This window comes from Cupressus sempervirens, chromosome 6 (genome assembly GCF_028749045.1).
Source record: "Cupressus sempervirens isolate cs-2001-9-10 chromosome 6, ASM2874904v1, whole genome shotgun sequence".
Lineage (NCBI taxonomy): Eukaryota > Viridiplantae > Streptophyta > Pinopsida > Cupressales > Cupressaceae > Cupressus > Cupressus sempervirens.
Window position 1 is genome coordinate 3,740,664 of NC_143123.1, and position 15,228 is coordinate 3,755,891.

General features: G+C 34.3%; 1 protein-coding gene across 2 annotated transcripts in view; it reads right to left on the reverse strand.

Annotated features, from left to right (window-relative positions):
- Positions 1-12,872, reverse strand: part of LOC149550696 (B3 domain-containing protein Os01g0723500-like) — a 97,156-nt gene extending 84,284 nt beyond the window's left edge. For both annotated transcript variants that reach the window (XM_089786262.1, XM_089786263.1), the window contains exon 1: positions 12,424-12,872. In XM_089786262.1, coding sequence (XP_089642388.1) covers positions 12,424-12,609 — 186 coding nt within the window. In that variant the 5' untranslated portion in view covers positions 12,610-12,872. The remainder of the gene's footprint in view (positions 1-12,423) is intronic.
- Positions 12,873-15,228: the final 2,356 nt, after the last annotated feature.

Consider the following 15,228-nt stretch of genomic DNA (forward strand, 5'->3'; position numbering starts at 1 on the left):
AATCCGGATTTTGAAAAAGCCAATTCTTGTCATCTTCCACGAACCAAATGGACCCTTGAGGTTTTAGACTTGGTGTCAAGTTCTACTAGAATCTTGATTTTGGCAATATTGAAGGCCGTCTTTACATAACCTAAATATTTACCTATCTTATTGCCAATGATTTCAAGAATATTATCATCAATGAGCTCTATTGGAAGATAACCTAATGTTAGAAGTGGGCCAATGTCCCTTGTAGGGTTTGCAACATGGCTTAACCACCTCCTATGGTTCTACAAGACTATTGGTTGTGTCGAGCATTGATAGGTCGATCTTTTGGTGCAACAACCACCCTGACCATTCTGACAAGTGATATCAAAGCTTGATCACAAGTTTGAAACCACACATGTTGCAACGAGTGACGCTAAGAGGGGGATTGTTAACAATGGCCAGCATCCCTCAAGGGGTTTATGGCATGGCTTAAGCACCTCCTATGGTTCTATAAGACTATTGGTTTTATCAAGTATTGACAAATCGAACTTTTGGTGCAACAACAACCCTAACCATTCTAACGCCTAAGCTAACCCATCTTGGCATGCCAAGAAGATTATAAGTTCTAACTAATTAAAATTATGAAAAACATAACCTTTAAACAATAATGATTTTCCATACAGTAATTTATTTTTTATTTCTATTTTTTTCATCGTAAAATGAGAAATTTGTCTTCAACGTGGATTATACATACCTCTCAAGAGAGAAATCTCTCCCATGATTGCTTCAGATCCTAATTATGCATGATTGGGCCACCCTGATAAGCCATAATCCTGAATTGTAATGTCCCCATCTTTTTAGCAACTCAAGGGAGTTCTTAGCCTTTATGTTCTCCAAAGGTTAAGTGGATAAATAAGAAATTGATTAAATTAATTTCTTATAAAGTCATTAAATAAATTAAAATTAAAAGGTGACTTTACATTTAATTAATTTAATTAATTATTATATTGCAAGGAGAAGCTTCTAGACAATGCATTAATTATTGGAAAGGAGGAAGCCTCTAGTAATTTAACTTTTTAAGAGCACAATTAATTATTGTATTGCGAGGGAGGAGTTTCTAGAGAGTGCATTTGTTACATCCCAATTTTTGACCTAGCTTGAAATATAGTCGTTGAGGTTCACATGAGGTCAGTTGTCAATTTAATTTGATATTTAGTCGTTATGATTTCAAAAGAAGATGACATGTTAGTTGATCATTAATCACGAATTCATGGAATTAAGATGAAAGGTTAACTGTTATAGTTATTTATGAATAAATAATTTAATTACTGAAAAATTCCTTGCAAAAGCATGTTGAAGGGGTGGAAGCATTGTCAAAAAAGAATTAGGCAGGGCGTCACCATCACTGAGCAAACAGATAGAGGACCTAGCGACTTGGAACAGAATACATCTATGGAATCGCATGAGTTATTTCAATAAATGGTTTAAATTAAAATAATTGAGTTATTTAATTAATAATTAAATTATTTTAAAGGATTTTAATTTATCTTTCATCATAATTATTATTGTAAATATTTAAATTTGTGCATTTAAATATTATAATGATTTGGCATCATTATACCTAAATAAATTAATAGAATGATGTTTAGTTGTACATTATAATAGTAATGTTGGAATTATAATAATTGAATTATTATTTTCAAATGTAATGTTCCAATTATTCTTTTCAACTTCTTTTTTTTTCCTTATATTTGTTTAGGCAGTCGAAAAGATTCTTGTAACTGATGGGGAGCCGTATAGTCACGATTGGTCCCTTATATGGAAGTCATGGGATATATTTTCATTCACCCGATTATTATTTTTCTGGACTACATTTTTCTCTTTCTTTCCAATTTCTCATCTTCTAATTACCCTGTGAGTCGAGTTAGGGGAAAAACAAGAACTCTCATATTCGATTTTCTTTAAAAACATTCCTTGCATTTTGGCGGATTCATACCTAGTCGATATCCTGTAATTAGTTTGTTGTACATGGTTAAACTGACGGAAGTCGTGAGGGAGAGAGAGTTTGGTTACGATGAATTAGGAGAGACAATCTAACGTCATCTGAAACAATCGTTTTGGGGAGAAACGTCTGCTAAGCTCGGTTCAGATACCAGGATATGCAGAGAACGCAGGTTCATTGTGGAACATTGCCCACCGCCCTTTTTCAAGTTAGAGCTTGGGGGCTCATTATTATCTGAAGTCATTCCAAGAGGTAATGCAGGAGACTATTTAAATATGGAATCCATGCATCATGTAGTCTTCACTTGCCAACCATGGCCCTTAGAAGAACGAACTCCAACACTACTAATGCCATTACACATTGTTGTCAAGATTCAAGAAGTCTTGATTGCATGAGAATCAATACTGATGCCAGTCTAATACAGACCGAATCAGGTAGACTTAAAATAGATTTTTAGTTCACAAAGTCTCTCTTTATTTTATCATTGATGTTCTTAAATTATAATCGTGTATCACCCATATAGATATAGGATGGAAATACAATGATAACCATGATTTAATAAATCTATCTGAATGCATTGTTTGCGGTTGTATTTCATAGTTCTTCTTTCACTCACGTTTTCTTGCCTTTTCTGGGTCGGGTTGATACAAGATGTAAGAGTTGTGTGCACAGAATAGAGTCCTAATGTCTACCTTGTGCTCAGAATATTAGAAATGCCAACAGAGCTTGTTTACATAATTACTAATAAAGTAGTTGATGCTTATGATAGAAGCCAATAAAATAAGTAATAAAACTTTATGTTCTCATCTTATTCATCGTTTGATATTACCGATTGCCATCACTTAATTCAAAAATACTTTTGAATATACACTATATCTTTATCAAACCACATATGTCTTAAATCTGTAGATTTTGTCATGAAAAGCTATGTTCTCAAACAAACAAACAGTAATAATGATCAACTCTGAATACCAAGGAAATTCTGAGAATGTAGAGTCTTAATTTTATGAATAGGTATAAGATGTAACGGTTCGGGCACCGAGGAGACACCGATCTAAAGATCTGTTGATGTTTAGTGAGTGCAATGAGTTGTTCTTTTCTAGTTTGCAAATTGAATATAATATGAGTTCATCCGCTGTATCTGTGCGTATTGAGAATTTGTTTTTCAAGGATATAGATATTGAAAATTGGTTGAAGATATAAGCATAGGAGATAAGTAAGAATGTTGCCAAATTTAGAATGGCCAATCGTGTTTTTCTTTCTAATGCAACTGCTGAATCAAGAATGTTCAATGTGTCTCTTTTTCATTAATATGATTGCAGACTAAATCGGGGTGGTCAGTAAAAGAATTCTAGTTCTTGGAAACTGCTTTAAACCATAAATGTTTCTTTATTCATAAGAGAGTATTAAACATGTATAAAAGATAAGGATATGCAATGAAAAACTGTGATTAACTAATTCAGTTCAGAATGTATTACAAACATTCATAACCTGCAAGAGTGAATTTATTAATATTAAACAAGCACCTGGAAAGCATGAGCTTGGAGGCCTGATGAGGTTGAGGGAGCGTGAGGAAAGATTCATCAACAATAAGAACCAGTAATATCAGTTATGACATTTTAATATATATCATTTAATATGAATTAATAATAGCCCATGCATATTCCTGTTATGATGATCTCCTACTGCCAAGTCGTATGGCGTGATGTATATCATGATGCCCAATGAATGGTAAGATGTTCCTTGTCAATTCCGGGTAGGGAGGGCCTTTCTCATTAGAGAACATGTGGGGATATATATACTGTGGTCCGAGGTTGGGTGGTAAAGCCCCTGGCAAAGTTTCACCTCTTTCAAGATGTCAGATATGCGTCAAACAGAGATAAGCCATGAAATCAATTGTTTATCAGAAACAGGTATTATCATTTTTGTTTATGAGAAGGTAAGATTAAATTGAGGTATTTCATTGTTATCATCATTTTACTTCATATAAATGAATATTGAATATAAGTAATTATCTAATCTTGAGAAATTGTCACAGAAATCAAACGGAAGGAAAAGAAATCCGAAGGCCTAATTGATTGCGTGACAGTTGGAACCTCAATTGATATGGTGGTATTGGAAGCCCTAACTGAATCCGTGGTATTGAAAACCCTACTTGAATCCGTGGTTGCGAAAGCCCTAAATTGAATCTGTCGTCGCGAAAACCTTAGATAAAATTCGTTGTTGCGGAAGCCCTAAATTGAATCCGTGGTCGCGGAAGCCCTAAGTGGTAAAGCAGTACCAGATGCCCTAAATAAACCAATGGTAATTGATGCCCTAATTGATAAGATGATATGTGATGCCCTAATTTAAGTTATATTGGTATTTAGTGGCATTCATAAAAAAAATTTGAGATAGCAGTCGATTTGAGAAATTGTTATAGTATATTTGTGGACTAACCCGGGTGGTTGCAGAAGCATACTTAAATGAATTTCAGTCTCAGTTTTTCCCTAGGTAGGTGATTTCAATTTCTGAAGTAATTTCATTAAAAGGTATTTCAAGTATTTAGTTAAGAAATTTTGTTTAACTAACTTTAATGGTAATCTTCTTCACATGAACATGAATGATGTAACTGCCTTCTTAAGTAGTCGAAGTTAAAACTGTATTCTATGCTTATGATAGATGTTAAAATTTGACCCGGGAAAACCGGTTGTTACAGCATTAATTATTGGAAGGGGGAAGCTTTTAGTAAATGCAATTAATTAATATTCTATTTCCTTTTAGAAGGGTGAAGGAAAAGTATAAATAGATGAGGGAGCTTCATTGTTTAGCATCAAATTATTGTGAATTGCATTTGATAAGAACTTGGATGTGTGAGTTCCAAATTTGTTCTTGGCATTAGAGGATGTTTGTCCTCTCTTGTGACATTCTAGATGTCATTCCCTTGGGGTTTGGCCTTTGGAATTCATTGCTATGTATTTGATTTTATTAGTTTGAGAACTAATATTATTTCAGCAGTGGTATAATCTTCAATTTGCATAAATTCCTTCTTGTTCATGCATCTATGCAAAGATATTAAAATCTCTTATCAGCAGTTGGTTCAGTTCTTGGGCATTTCCAAGGTGCCCATTACAATGGTATCAAAGCTTGCTTGCAAAGTGTTTGACGAAATGTCAAACAACTGAAGTATAAAAGATTTTGGTGTTTGAAGAAGTTATAACCTGTTGGGGTCATTATAGTGGTATCGAAGCTATAAGTCCTACCATCCTGTGGAGATCTTATAAAGAATTTGGAATAGCCGGATAGAGGGATAAGTGTTTGACAAAATGCATATTTGTCCAAATCAGGATGTGATATTTAGACGGTTACTAGGTACATTAGAGGAAGGGTAGCATATGCAATAGGAGCAGAACAGGCGAATGGATATGGTGTTGCAACTTATGGCTAGACAGATGGGCATCAATATTAATCTAGGTGATGCCAACAATGGAGGAAATGACAACAATAGGGGCAATAATAATGGGATCGAGGCATGTATAGAGCCACCCAGCTATGATGTTGGTGATGTGGGTGTTTCAACAGAATCAGTAGATGTGGGCTTATGCTCTAGTATTATTGATTTGCAATCTAGTGTTGAGTCATGTCTGCAGAGTCAGGAGTCCACATATGAAGCTTTGTCAGGGGATCATGATGCAGCAATAGTGGGATTAGGAGAATGCGAGGATACTGTCATATCAGCAGCCACTTCTGTGTCAGTTGAACCATCCAACGAGGAGTTTAGCAGTATGCATGTAGTTGTTGATGTGTGTTCTAATGATGGAACACATGTTGATGATTATGAGTTTTCATCAACTATAGATTCAGTTCAGTTTTCTGTTGCGGCAGTTAGTGTTGTTTCTATGTCCATATATTTTGATGTGGCTACACCTATTGTTGATACAATTAGCATGAGCGCATATGGTTTGCCTGTAGCTACATCTTTTTCAATGCATGTTGGTGATGATCAGGATTCCAGTCCAATATATATTGTGGGTGGATACAAGGAAGAAGAGGTTTCATAGATCTTCTACGGAGTTGCCTTCTAGTGACATTATGACTTCTACATCATCAACACAAGTTTTGGGTGCTAGGTTGCAAGACATGTGGTTGGTCCTGATGATGCTGATTTGTCGTTAGTTTAATGTCCACAGGGATGTCACAAACTACTTCAATTGGGATCTGGGTGGAGGTTGGAGTTCATTGTGTTGCTAGATTGCTTGAGGACAAACAATTTCAAGGAGGGCGGCCTGTAATGTCTATGATTATGAGTTTTCATCAACTACAAATTCGGTTCAGTTTTCTGTTGCAGCAATTAGTGTTGTTTCTATGTCCATATATTTTGATGTGGCTACACCTATTGTTGATACAATTAGCATGAGTGCATATGGTTTGCCTGTAGCTACATCTTTTTCAATGCATGTTGGTGATGATCAAGATTCCAGTCCAATATATATTGTGGGTGGATACAAGGAAGAAGAGGTTTCATAGATCTTCTACGGAGTTGCCTTCTGGTGACATTCTGACTTCTACATCATCAACACAAGTTTTTGGTGCTAGGCTGCAGAACATGTGGTTGGTCCTGATGATGCTGGTTTGTCATTGGTTTAATGTCCACAAGGGTGTCACAAACTACTTCAATTGGGATCCGGGTGGAGGTTGGAGTTCATTGTCTTGCTAGATTGCTTGAGGACAAGCAATTTCAAAGAGGGTGACCTATAATGTCCCCATCTTTTTAGCAACTCAGTGGAGTTCTTAGCCTTTACATTCTCCAAAGGCTAAGTGGAGAAATAAGAAATTGATTAAATTAATTTCTTATAAAGTCATTAAATAAATTAAGGTGACTTTATATTTAATTAATTTAATTATTTATTGTATTGCAAGGAGAAGCTTCTAGACAGTGCATTAATTATTGGAAAGGGGGAAGCCTCTATTTATTTAATTTTCTAGAAGCACAATCAATTATTGTATTACAAGGGAGGAGTTTCTAGAAAGTGCATTAATTATTGGAAGGGGGAAGCTTTTACTAAATGCAATTAATTAATATTTTATTTCCTTCTAGAAGGGTGAAGGATAGAGGTGGGAGCTTCATTGTTTAGCATCGGATTATTGTGAATTGCATTTGATAAGAACTTGGATGTGTGGATTTCAAATTTGTTCTTGGCATTAGAGGATGTCTATCCTCTCTTGTGACATTCTAAATGCCATTCCCTTGCTGTTGGCCTTTGGAATTCATTGCTATGTATTTGATTTTATTAGTTTGAGAACTAATATTATTTCAGTAGTGGTACAATCTTCAGTTTGCATAAATTCATTCTTGTTCATGTTCTATGGTTTTAAATCTATACAAAGACATTAAAATCTCTTATCAGCAGTTGGTTCAGTTCTTGAACATTTCCAAGGTGCCCATTACACGAATCTTTCAAGTTTTTCATATATTGACTCCATGATTTCAGAAGTGATGTTTACATTTCTTCTAATGTGAAGATGATTCCTTATTGCTCTTGGTGGGAATTTCTTTGTCTATCTTTGTATGCCCAAGTTTGGGTGCACAGGTCTTTCCACTAAGTTTTGAGTTCTTGCTCATTAGAGCCTCCTGAGGGCTAAGGTCACAGCCCAGATTCTTTTCTTTGTAGTTGGTGCTTGAATTTTCTCACCCAAATTAATGTAGTCAGCACCAGTTGCAAATGCAAGTATTGAGGAAGGCGGAGGAACTACCCAAAATTTCCAAAGGGTTTTCTTGTTAAACGTAGATATAGTGTCGTTCTTGGGAGCCAAAGCCCTAGATTCATGTTCATGTTGCTTAATCCTTTGTTGACTCTGACTTCTTCTTAAAACCCCTGGAGAAAACATGTTTGTTTGCCTCTTGGCTCCCATGAACTTTTGTTTATTGATATTAAAAGAATTCCTAGATTGGTCCCGATACCTTAGAACATTGATACTTGAGTGGCCAACGAGGAGATGTGCTTTCATAACAATCATCGGGATCCATTACCCTTCTCAAAACCATTCGACATTGGTTTAAAAAATATATTTCGATTTATCCTTGTATTAGAATTTAGGATCAAAAGTTTGTATAGGTACACTTCAAATATTTCAGCAGAAATCACAAATTGGTTTAGAATTGCTGGGAAGGTCTCCATGTGGTTGCTAGACTTTAGCCAAAACTTTTGAGTTTCATAGTGTATCCATCTAATGCATTAATGTAATTTATACCACCCAACTGAAAAAGAAAACCATTCGACATTGGTTTTTTTAAAAAAATTCAATTTATCCTTCTATTAGAATTTAGGATCAAAAGTTTGTATAGGTACACTTCAAATATTTAAGCAGAAATCACAAATTGGTTTAGAATTGCTGGGTAGGTCTCCATGTGGTTGCTAGACTTTAGCCAAAACTTCTGAGTTTCATAGTGTATCCATCCAATGCATTAATGTAATTTATACCACCGAACTAAAAAAGAAAACTCTTTCAGAAATTTCTTTCATTATTTACAAACTCCATAAATTTCTTTCATTATTTACAGACTCCATAAACATCTTGCATGATGAAGAAGACAACATTTTAAGTAATTTTTATTTACTTGAAAAGACATTTATATTTCTACAGCTCTTTTTTTTCTAGAGCACAAACTTAGTTCTTCTCCCAACAAAAATATACACATTCACTAACTTCCACGCGTTGTGAAGAATGGTATTTTACAAATTTCAGTAGATTTAAGTGAATATAATTTGATCAACTAACATAGTTTTTCACTTTATCCTCCACGACTTTTATCTTGACAATTCCTTCCTTGGACTCGAGAAACCGTATTTCTGAGATGTACATAACAAGGTGAATTAAGGTAACTCAGCGGCGACTTCTTCAGAAAGGTGCAGATTTAAACAGGGGCATGACATAAAAGGCAGATTCAAGCCAATTTAAACCTCAGCAGAGGCATGAAATCAATGGAGAGGATTGATGCCTCTTGTAAACGCAATAAGAAACGACTACACAGCCCTACAACTACCCACCCCCTTTATAGAATCCACAATTTCTATCATGATCAGTCACACAGATTTCAATAACAACCTCATAAGCTATGAACAATTATGAATGGTGTTCACTGTAATCAAAATTATTTTATCGTTTAAATAAAAAATTAAATTTCAACATTTCAATAAATAGATTTAGTGTGGAAAGAGGTTTTTCAAAAGATAGAGAAAATAAAAACAGATGATCTACATACCCTCCAAATTTAAAGTCTTTGAAATAGTTTTCACCAAGTGTGCAGCACCCATGCAGCTGCTAGGCTTACACCATATTTCTAGGTTGCTGCTTATTAGTGTTTATTAGTGTTTTCTGCTTTAAAAAATTAAGCAGTTACATGTTCTTATGGAACATTAATAGGCAGTCCCTGCTTATTACAATAATCGTCATGTCTTCGTAAAATTATTTCCCTCCTTTTTTAAACATTTAGGTTAAAATTAATGAGCAGCTGCATAAATTTAAGCATAAATCACTCTGCCACTGAGACTTTTTAGAGTGGGTGCTGCTCTAACAAATTGCACTTCAATAGCCCCATAAAGACATGGGTAAACCATGTTTCCATGCGGCTGCTTAACTCTGTTTAATGCTTAAATTTAAGCAGCAGATTGTTCCTATGGAAAATTAGAATTGTGTTCCTTAAAAATAGAGTGGGTGCCGCTGAGACTTTTTAGCAATATTTATACAGAAGCGGTCCCATGAATTTTATATTTTATTTTGAATCCTCTTTGAAAAAATTAGCTCCTAAAATAAAGGAATCTATTTGTCTCATAAGTTTTTTAAATAAAGAGATTCTTTCATTTTTGTGGGAAGTTGAAGAGCTTGTTGACAAATGGCAAAATCCTTCCCTAAACTGGTGGGGCTATTTTCAGCCCCACCAGTTTAGGGAAGGATTTTGCTATTTCCAACCCCACCCCATTTTCCACCCCTTAGGCTAGGGTCCCATGGGCACCCGCTTCCTTAAAAATAGAGCAGGTACTGCTGAGATTTTTTTAGAATATTTAAAGGGAAGGGGTCCCATGAATTTTTTAATTGAATCTTCTTTTAAAAAACCAGCTTCTAAAATAAAGAAATCTAGTTGTCTATTAATTTTAAAAATAAAGAAATAAATTCATTTTGGTGGGAAGTTGAAGAGCATTTTGACAAATGGCAAAATTCTTCCCTAAGCCCACCCCATTTTCACCCCCTTAAACGGAGAGGGTTAAAAAGTCAAAGCTCCTATTTTATAGGAAAAAATTCTAAATAAACCTTTAGTCCTCTTAAAATGTTATCATAAGGTTACCTGTTCCACAAAAATAGAGCCCAAGCCCCTCCCATCGGCCCCTGCCTTAAATTGAGAGGGCTAAAAAGTCGAGGCTCCCATTTTATTGGAAAAGATTCCAAATAAACCTTTAGGCCCCCTTAAAAAGTTATAATGGGGTCCTGCGCTCCACAAAAATAGAGCCCAAGCCCCTCCTATGAGACCCCTACCTAAGTAGTGGCATGAGAACATGCTATAAAATTTGCCTACCAGCCACTGCTTAGTATTTTTAAGAGTATTTTGGGCAGCTTATAGTCCTATGCAACTGCTAATATTATTGCTAATTATTTTAATATTAATTATTTTTATAAAAATTGGATAAAAAATTTAGTGATTAAAAAACTAAAAAAAACAATTTTTTTAAAAGGACAAAAGTAAATTTATGGTGACAAATGGAACTTTTTCAATAAACATCCACTATTTATTTTGAGCCATCTTTTTCTTCATAGCTTATTTTCATTCCCTAAATAATTGTGGCTCCATAAAAATAGGAAAAATTCAATATTATTTCTTTTCTGAACACTCCGAACATGGTTTACATGTCTTTATGGGGCTGTTGAAATGCAATTTGTGAAGCTTGTGTGTTCTCATGAGGGAAAAGGATAATTTGGAATTTATAAGCAGACGTCATTTATTGGAAAAAATGACATGGTTTCACAAGATATTTTCTTCTCTTTTATTATCTCTTATTTTTTTACATTTTTTGTCTAAATTTTTTTATTAGAATTCTTATTAGAAAGACCAATTCCATTAATTGTTGTTAGATTCAACAAGTGTTATCCAAAATAAGCTTAACAACTGCATGAGAACGTAACCTTAGTCATATTTTTTTGGTATGCTATCACTGTATAAATATAATTTTAATTGTGAAGTAGCAGGGGGTCCATGCAGATAGGAGAAGAGGAGATTTAAATTATTATTTTTGTATTAATTAAGAAGTACATTAAGGCACCTTAACTAACTATTTTGAACCCAAATTACCGATCAAAAAAAACTATTTTGAACCCAAATTAGATGTACCTGGTAACATAAGATTAAAATGTATTTGAATGAGAGAAATTTCACCTTTTTATAAAGGCTCCAAAAGGGTTTCCGGAACAGGGAAGCATTCCGAAGTTTTGTTTAGAAGGGCAGCACCGGAAGTCGCAAAAGAAATGGGTTTATTAACGATCAGTTATTTTTGGATATGTCTCAAAGCAACGAATTCGCGGTATGGTAGAGTCCAGTCTTATACAGTTCAAAATGCAGGAGAGCTACAACATTAACAACTCATAGCAATTGTCCCACGTTGAGGGGTGCAGCTTCCAAGTGAGGTCCTATACGTATTTCTTTGCTTACAGAAAATCTAGAGCCTTTTCCCCGAGAAATAGGCGTTGATACAGTTTAGCTGGGGAACCCAGTAATGAACAAAAATAAGGGGTTAAATTATGCAATCATTATTTGTCAATTTTTTCCAAATAGATGAAAATCGCACCTTCCATCTTAAACTTTTTCTCAATGTTTTCTTTCTAAAAAAAATTTAATCCAAATGCTAAAAACTAACAGGAATAAAAATTCATGGGTCCGACTAGAATAAAACATGTCTAATTTAAGCAGAAGCTAATATAAGAAACTCAATGTATAGCTTTGTGGTAGCGGCAGGCTCCCAGAGAGGGAACTGAAATACCAATTTGTATTCAAGCATAAAATTTATTATAATTACAAAATTTCGCAGTCGTCTACATTTGTTCTATCATTTTCACTGATATAAACCATAAAACAGTAACAGCACGCGGTATTAGTTTCGTACAGTTCATGAAATATTTCATGAAAAATATACACAGATTAATCTAGAAGCTCCAGGTCTAACAATACCGTCCTACATTTTTTGGGTATAAAAGTAAAATATGCTACATTTTCCCGGATACAAAAGCACACATGTATTCGGCATTTTAAATTTTCCTAAACTCAACTTTGTAACCAGATTCTATGTTGTAGATACTAATTTAGAAACAAAAGTCAGAGAACATTCTCCTGGACTTAACTTTGTAACCAGATTCTATGCTTTAAATACTAACTCCAGAAAAGAGTCACCTGAAATCTAAAATTATAAGTCAAAGGTAAAGATGCTTACCAGAACATTAGCGAAATCACCAAGCAAAACTTTGAAAAAGTGACGAGGGGGGCTAATCAAATCTTCATCACCATCATTGCTGTTCCTTTCTGAGTGAATGCTGATGCAGTTTTTGGTGCATTCCACGCAGGCCTCGAATTTCCGATTTGTTTCTTGTAAACTTGTAATATCTTTCAATACCGCCATTATTACCACTTGACACTCCTTGGCCGAGCTGCAGAGGAGAAATATAACACTATTCCAGAGACATTTTTAGGCTTATAATTGGCGAGGAAGGTCTGACAAGTAGTGGGAAGGGAAGGGGAATGTTGCGCAGACAAAAATACAGCCGTTGCGAACAGGGAGTTAATCTGCGCCGTTCGTATGGTTTCGAGGTAACCGTTGATTCTGTTTCCCGAGAAATATGGGCCGCAATTTCCCGCCTTCACATCAGCATCGGATGCCTTCGGGGCTGAAACAGTTTAGAGGGTTTTCATCATTCTTTGTCAAATTACTATTTGAGCTATGGTGTCGGAACATTTTAGACAGTTCTACTTTCTATTTGTAGGAGGAAATTTTAGTTTAGAGATGTTAATTTATTAAATTTAGGGGAAGTGAGGTCTAAAGGGGTTATAACTATTAGTGGGTTTAATAATAGCTATCTTTTGTCAAGTTTACCTTTTAATTATTATTAGGGGAAAGGATTCACTATTTGAACACCTTAACTTTTTGTTTATCAAAATCTTATTTAAAATTTTCAAATCTCTATCAATTTTTTGCAACAGCTTACTTGGTGAATCGTCTACTTATAACTAAGGTTTCAAGTCCACATCACCCGTTATGATGTCACATTAGCATGCTTTTTGCCAAGTTGTCCAAAACAACCTAAAAAAAAAGTGAGACCAATGGTCATGCATAAAGGGTACCCATAGTTGAACAGCTGATGTGGCATCACATCATTGGTTAATTTTTATAACTAAAAGTACATTTTATTCAATTTTGGTACAACTTTAAAGTCACAAGTATTGGTACAATATTGTCAAAAAAATTGGGCATTAAGTCAATAAGTCTAGGTATCAAGTGAACAACTCCTATCACAACTATTGGAATGCATTCAAGTACTAGGTCCTCTCCCCTATTTAAAGAGTATCAAAAATAAAAATAGATGTATTACGCCCATCACATATGTACTAATAGTTTATTATTTTTTAGTTTTTAAGGAAATTTCAGTTTAGAGATGTTAATTTAATAATTTAGAGAAAGTGAGGTTTAAAGGGGTCTAATAACTTAGTGGGTTCAATAATTGCCATCTTTTGTCATGTTTATCTTTCAATTATTATTATTAAAGGAGTCTTCAAAATGAAAACACACATATTACTAGCCCATCACATATGTACTAATAGTTGATCATTTTTAAGTTTTTGTGGTTAGTGATTGGTTCATTAGTGCATTATTATTGGGACATTTCATAAAAATTAATGAGACATTTGGCCACAAGTATTTGCATTTTTTAGTGAACTAGTAGGTATCAAGTACAGGTGACACTTTTCAAATGTCACTTTTGACCACTTTGTGTTCGATGATATCGTGAATACCCAAAAGTCAAAACCTTAGCTTTAAGCTCTTAGCACACCTACCGAGATACACCCAAAAAATTGGCAAAATTTTACTTATGGTTTAGGAGTTCTATGTGTGCAAAGTTAGCATGGATGACTATTAGGTCACCTCCCCTATAGGAAAAGAAACCAATAACAAATCGGTGTTTGATCACTTTTCGGTATAATGGCCCCCCAAAACAAATAATCTCATAAGTTAGCACACATTTAATTAATCCAAAAAAATAACTATTTGACCCCAATACATGTTCATTCATGAATAACTGGTTGATCGTAAAACAAATGAAACCCTAGTAGTTTGCATACAATTAACATACAATTCTAATTGCACAAATAAATTTAATTAATCTTTACTTCAAAACTTAAATAATAAAAACCACTTTATGCAAATGGTTCCTAAATACAAATGTAGTCAAATTACACATACATGTGCACATATATTGGTCCTTGAAATGCCAATATAAAAATCATAGATGGACTTTATGGGTCATCATATGCACTTCCTCTCAAACTTCTTTGCATTTCCATATGCACTTCCTCTCGAACTTGTTTTCATTTCCATATGCATTAACTCCATGGACAAATAGTACTAGCATTTTCAACAAGTGGTGTAAGGCTCCCTAATAGATACAAAAATTAAAAATTAAAAAAATTATAAGACCAAATCAACATATATCAAAATTAAATTTGATATTCAAGTATGAAATTATATGCAATATGAATTCACCTTGCATTGCATATTACTGAGGGGAGACACCCAATAGTCAATCAGGGTTCAGTAACTATTCACTTTTCGCTATAAGTAGTTGACAGAAAAAATTGTACCGCAAGTGGTCCTCATTTGATTGACACACATTGTCATTTGAAAAAATAAACTTTACTATTTATCTAAAAAGTAAATGATTACAAAAAAATCTTCTTCTTCTTTTTTATCAGTAAACGGTCGAAACCTTGTATTATATTGTATTATATTGAATAAATTTAATTTAATTTATAGAATTATTCGTTCAAGCAGGCACTGGTAAGAAAGAACGGAGCAAGAAAACCTTTAGTCTTGTTGGGGATCAAAGTCCTATATTATACCGTATAAAAGGGGCATACCCCAATTTATATGAAGCTTCATGCAGGTTAATACAAATTTTGATGAAGCAAGTAATAACATATAGGCATCCTTTGAAAAGGGGAGATAAAACTGGAGAGAGGCAAGGTT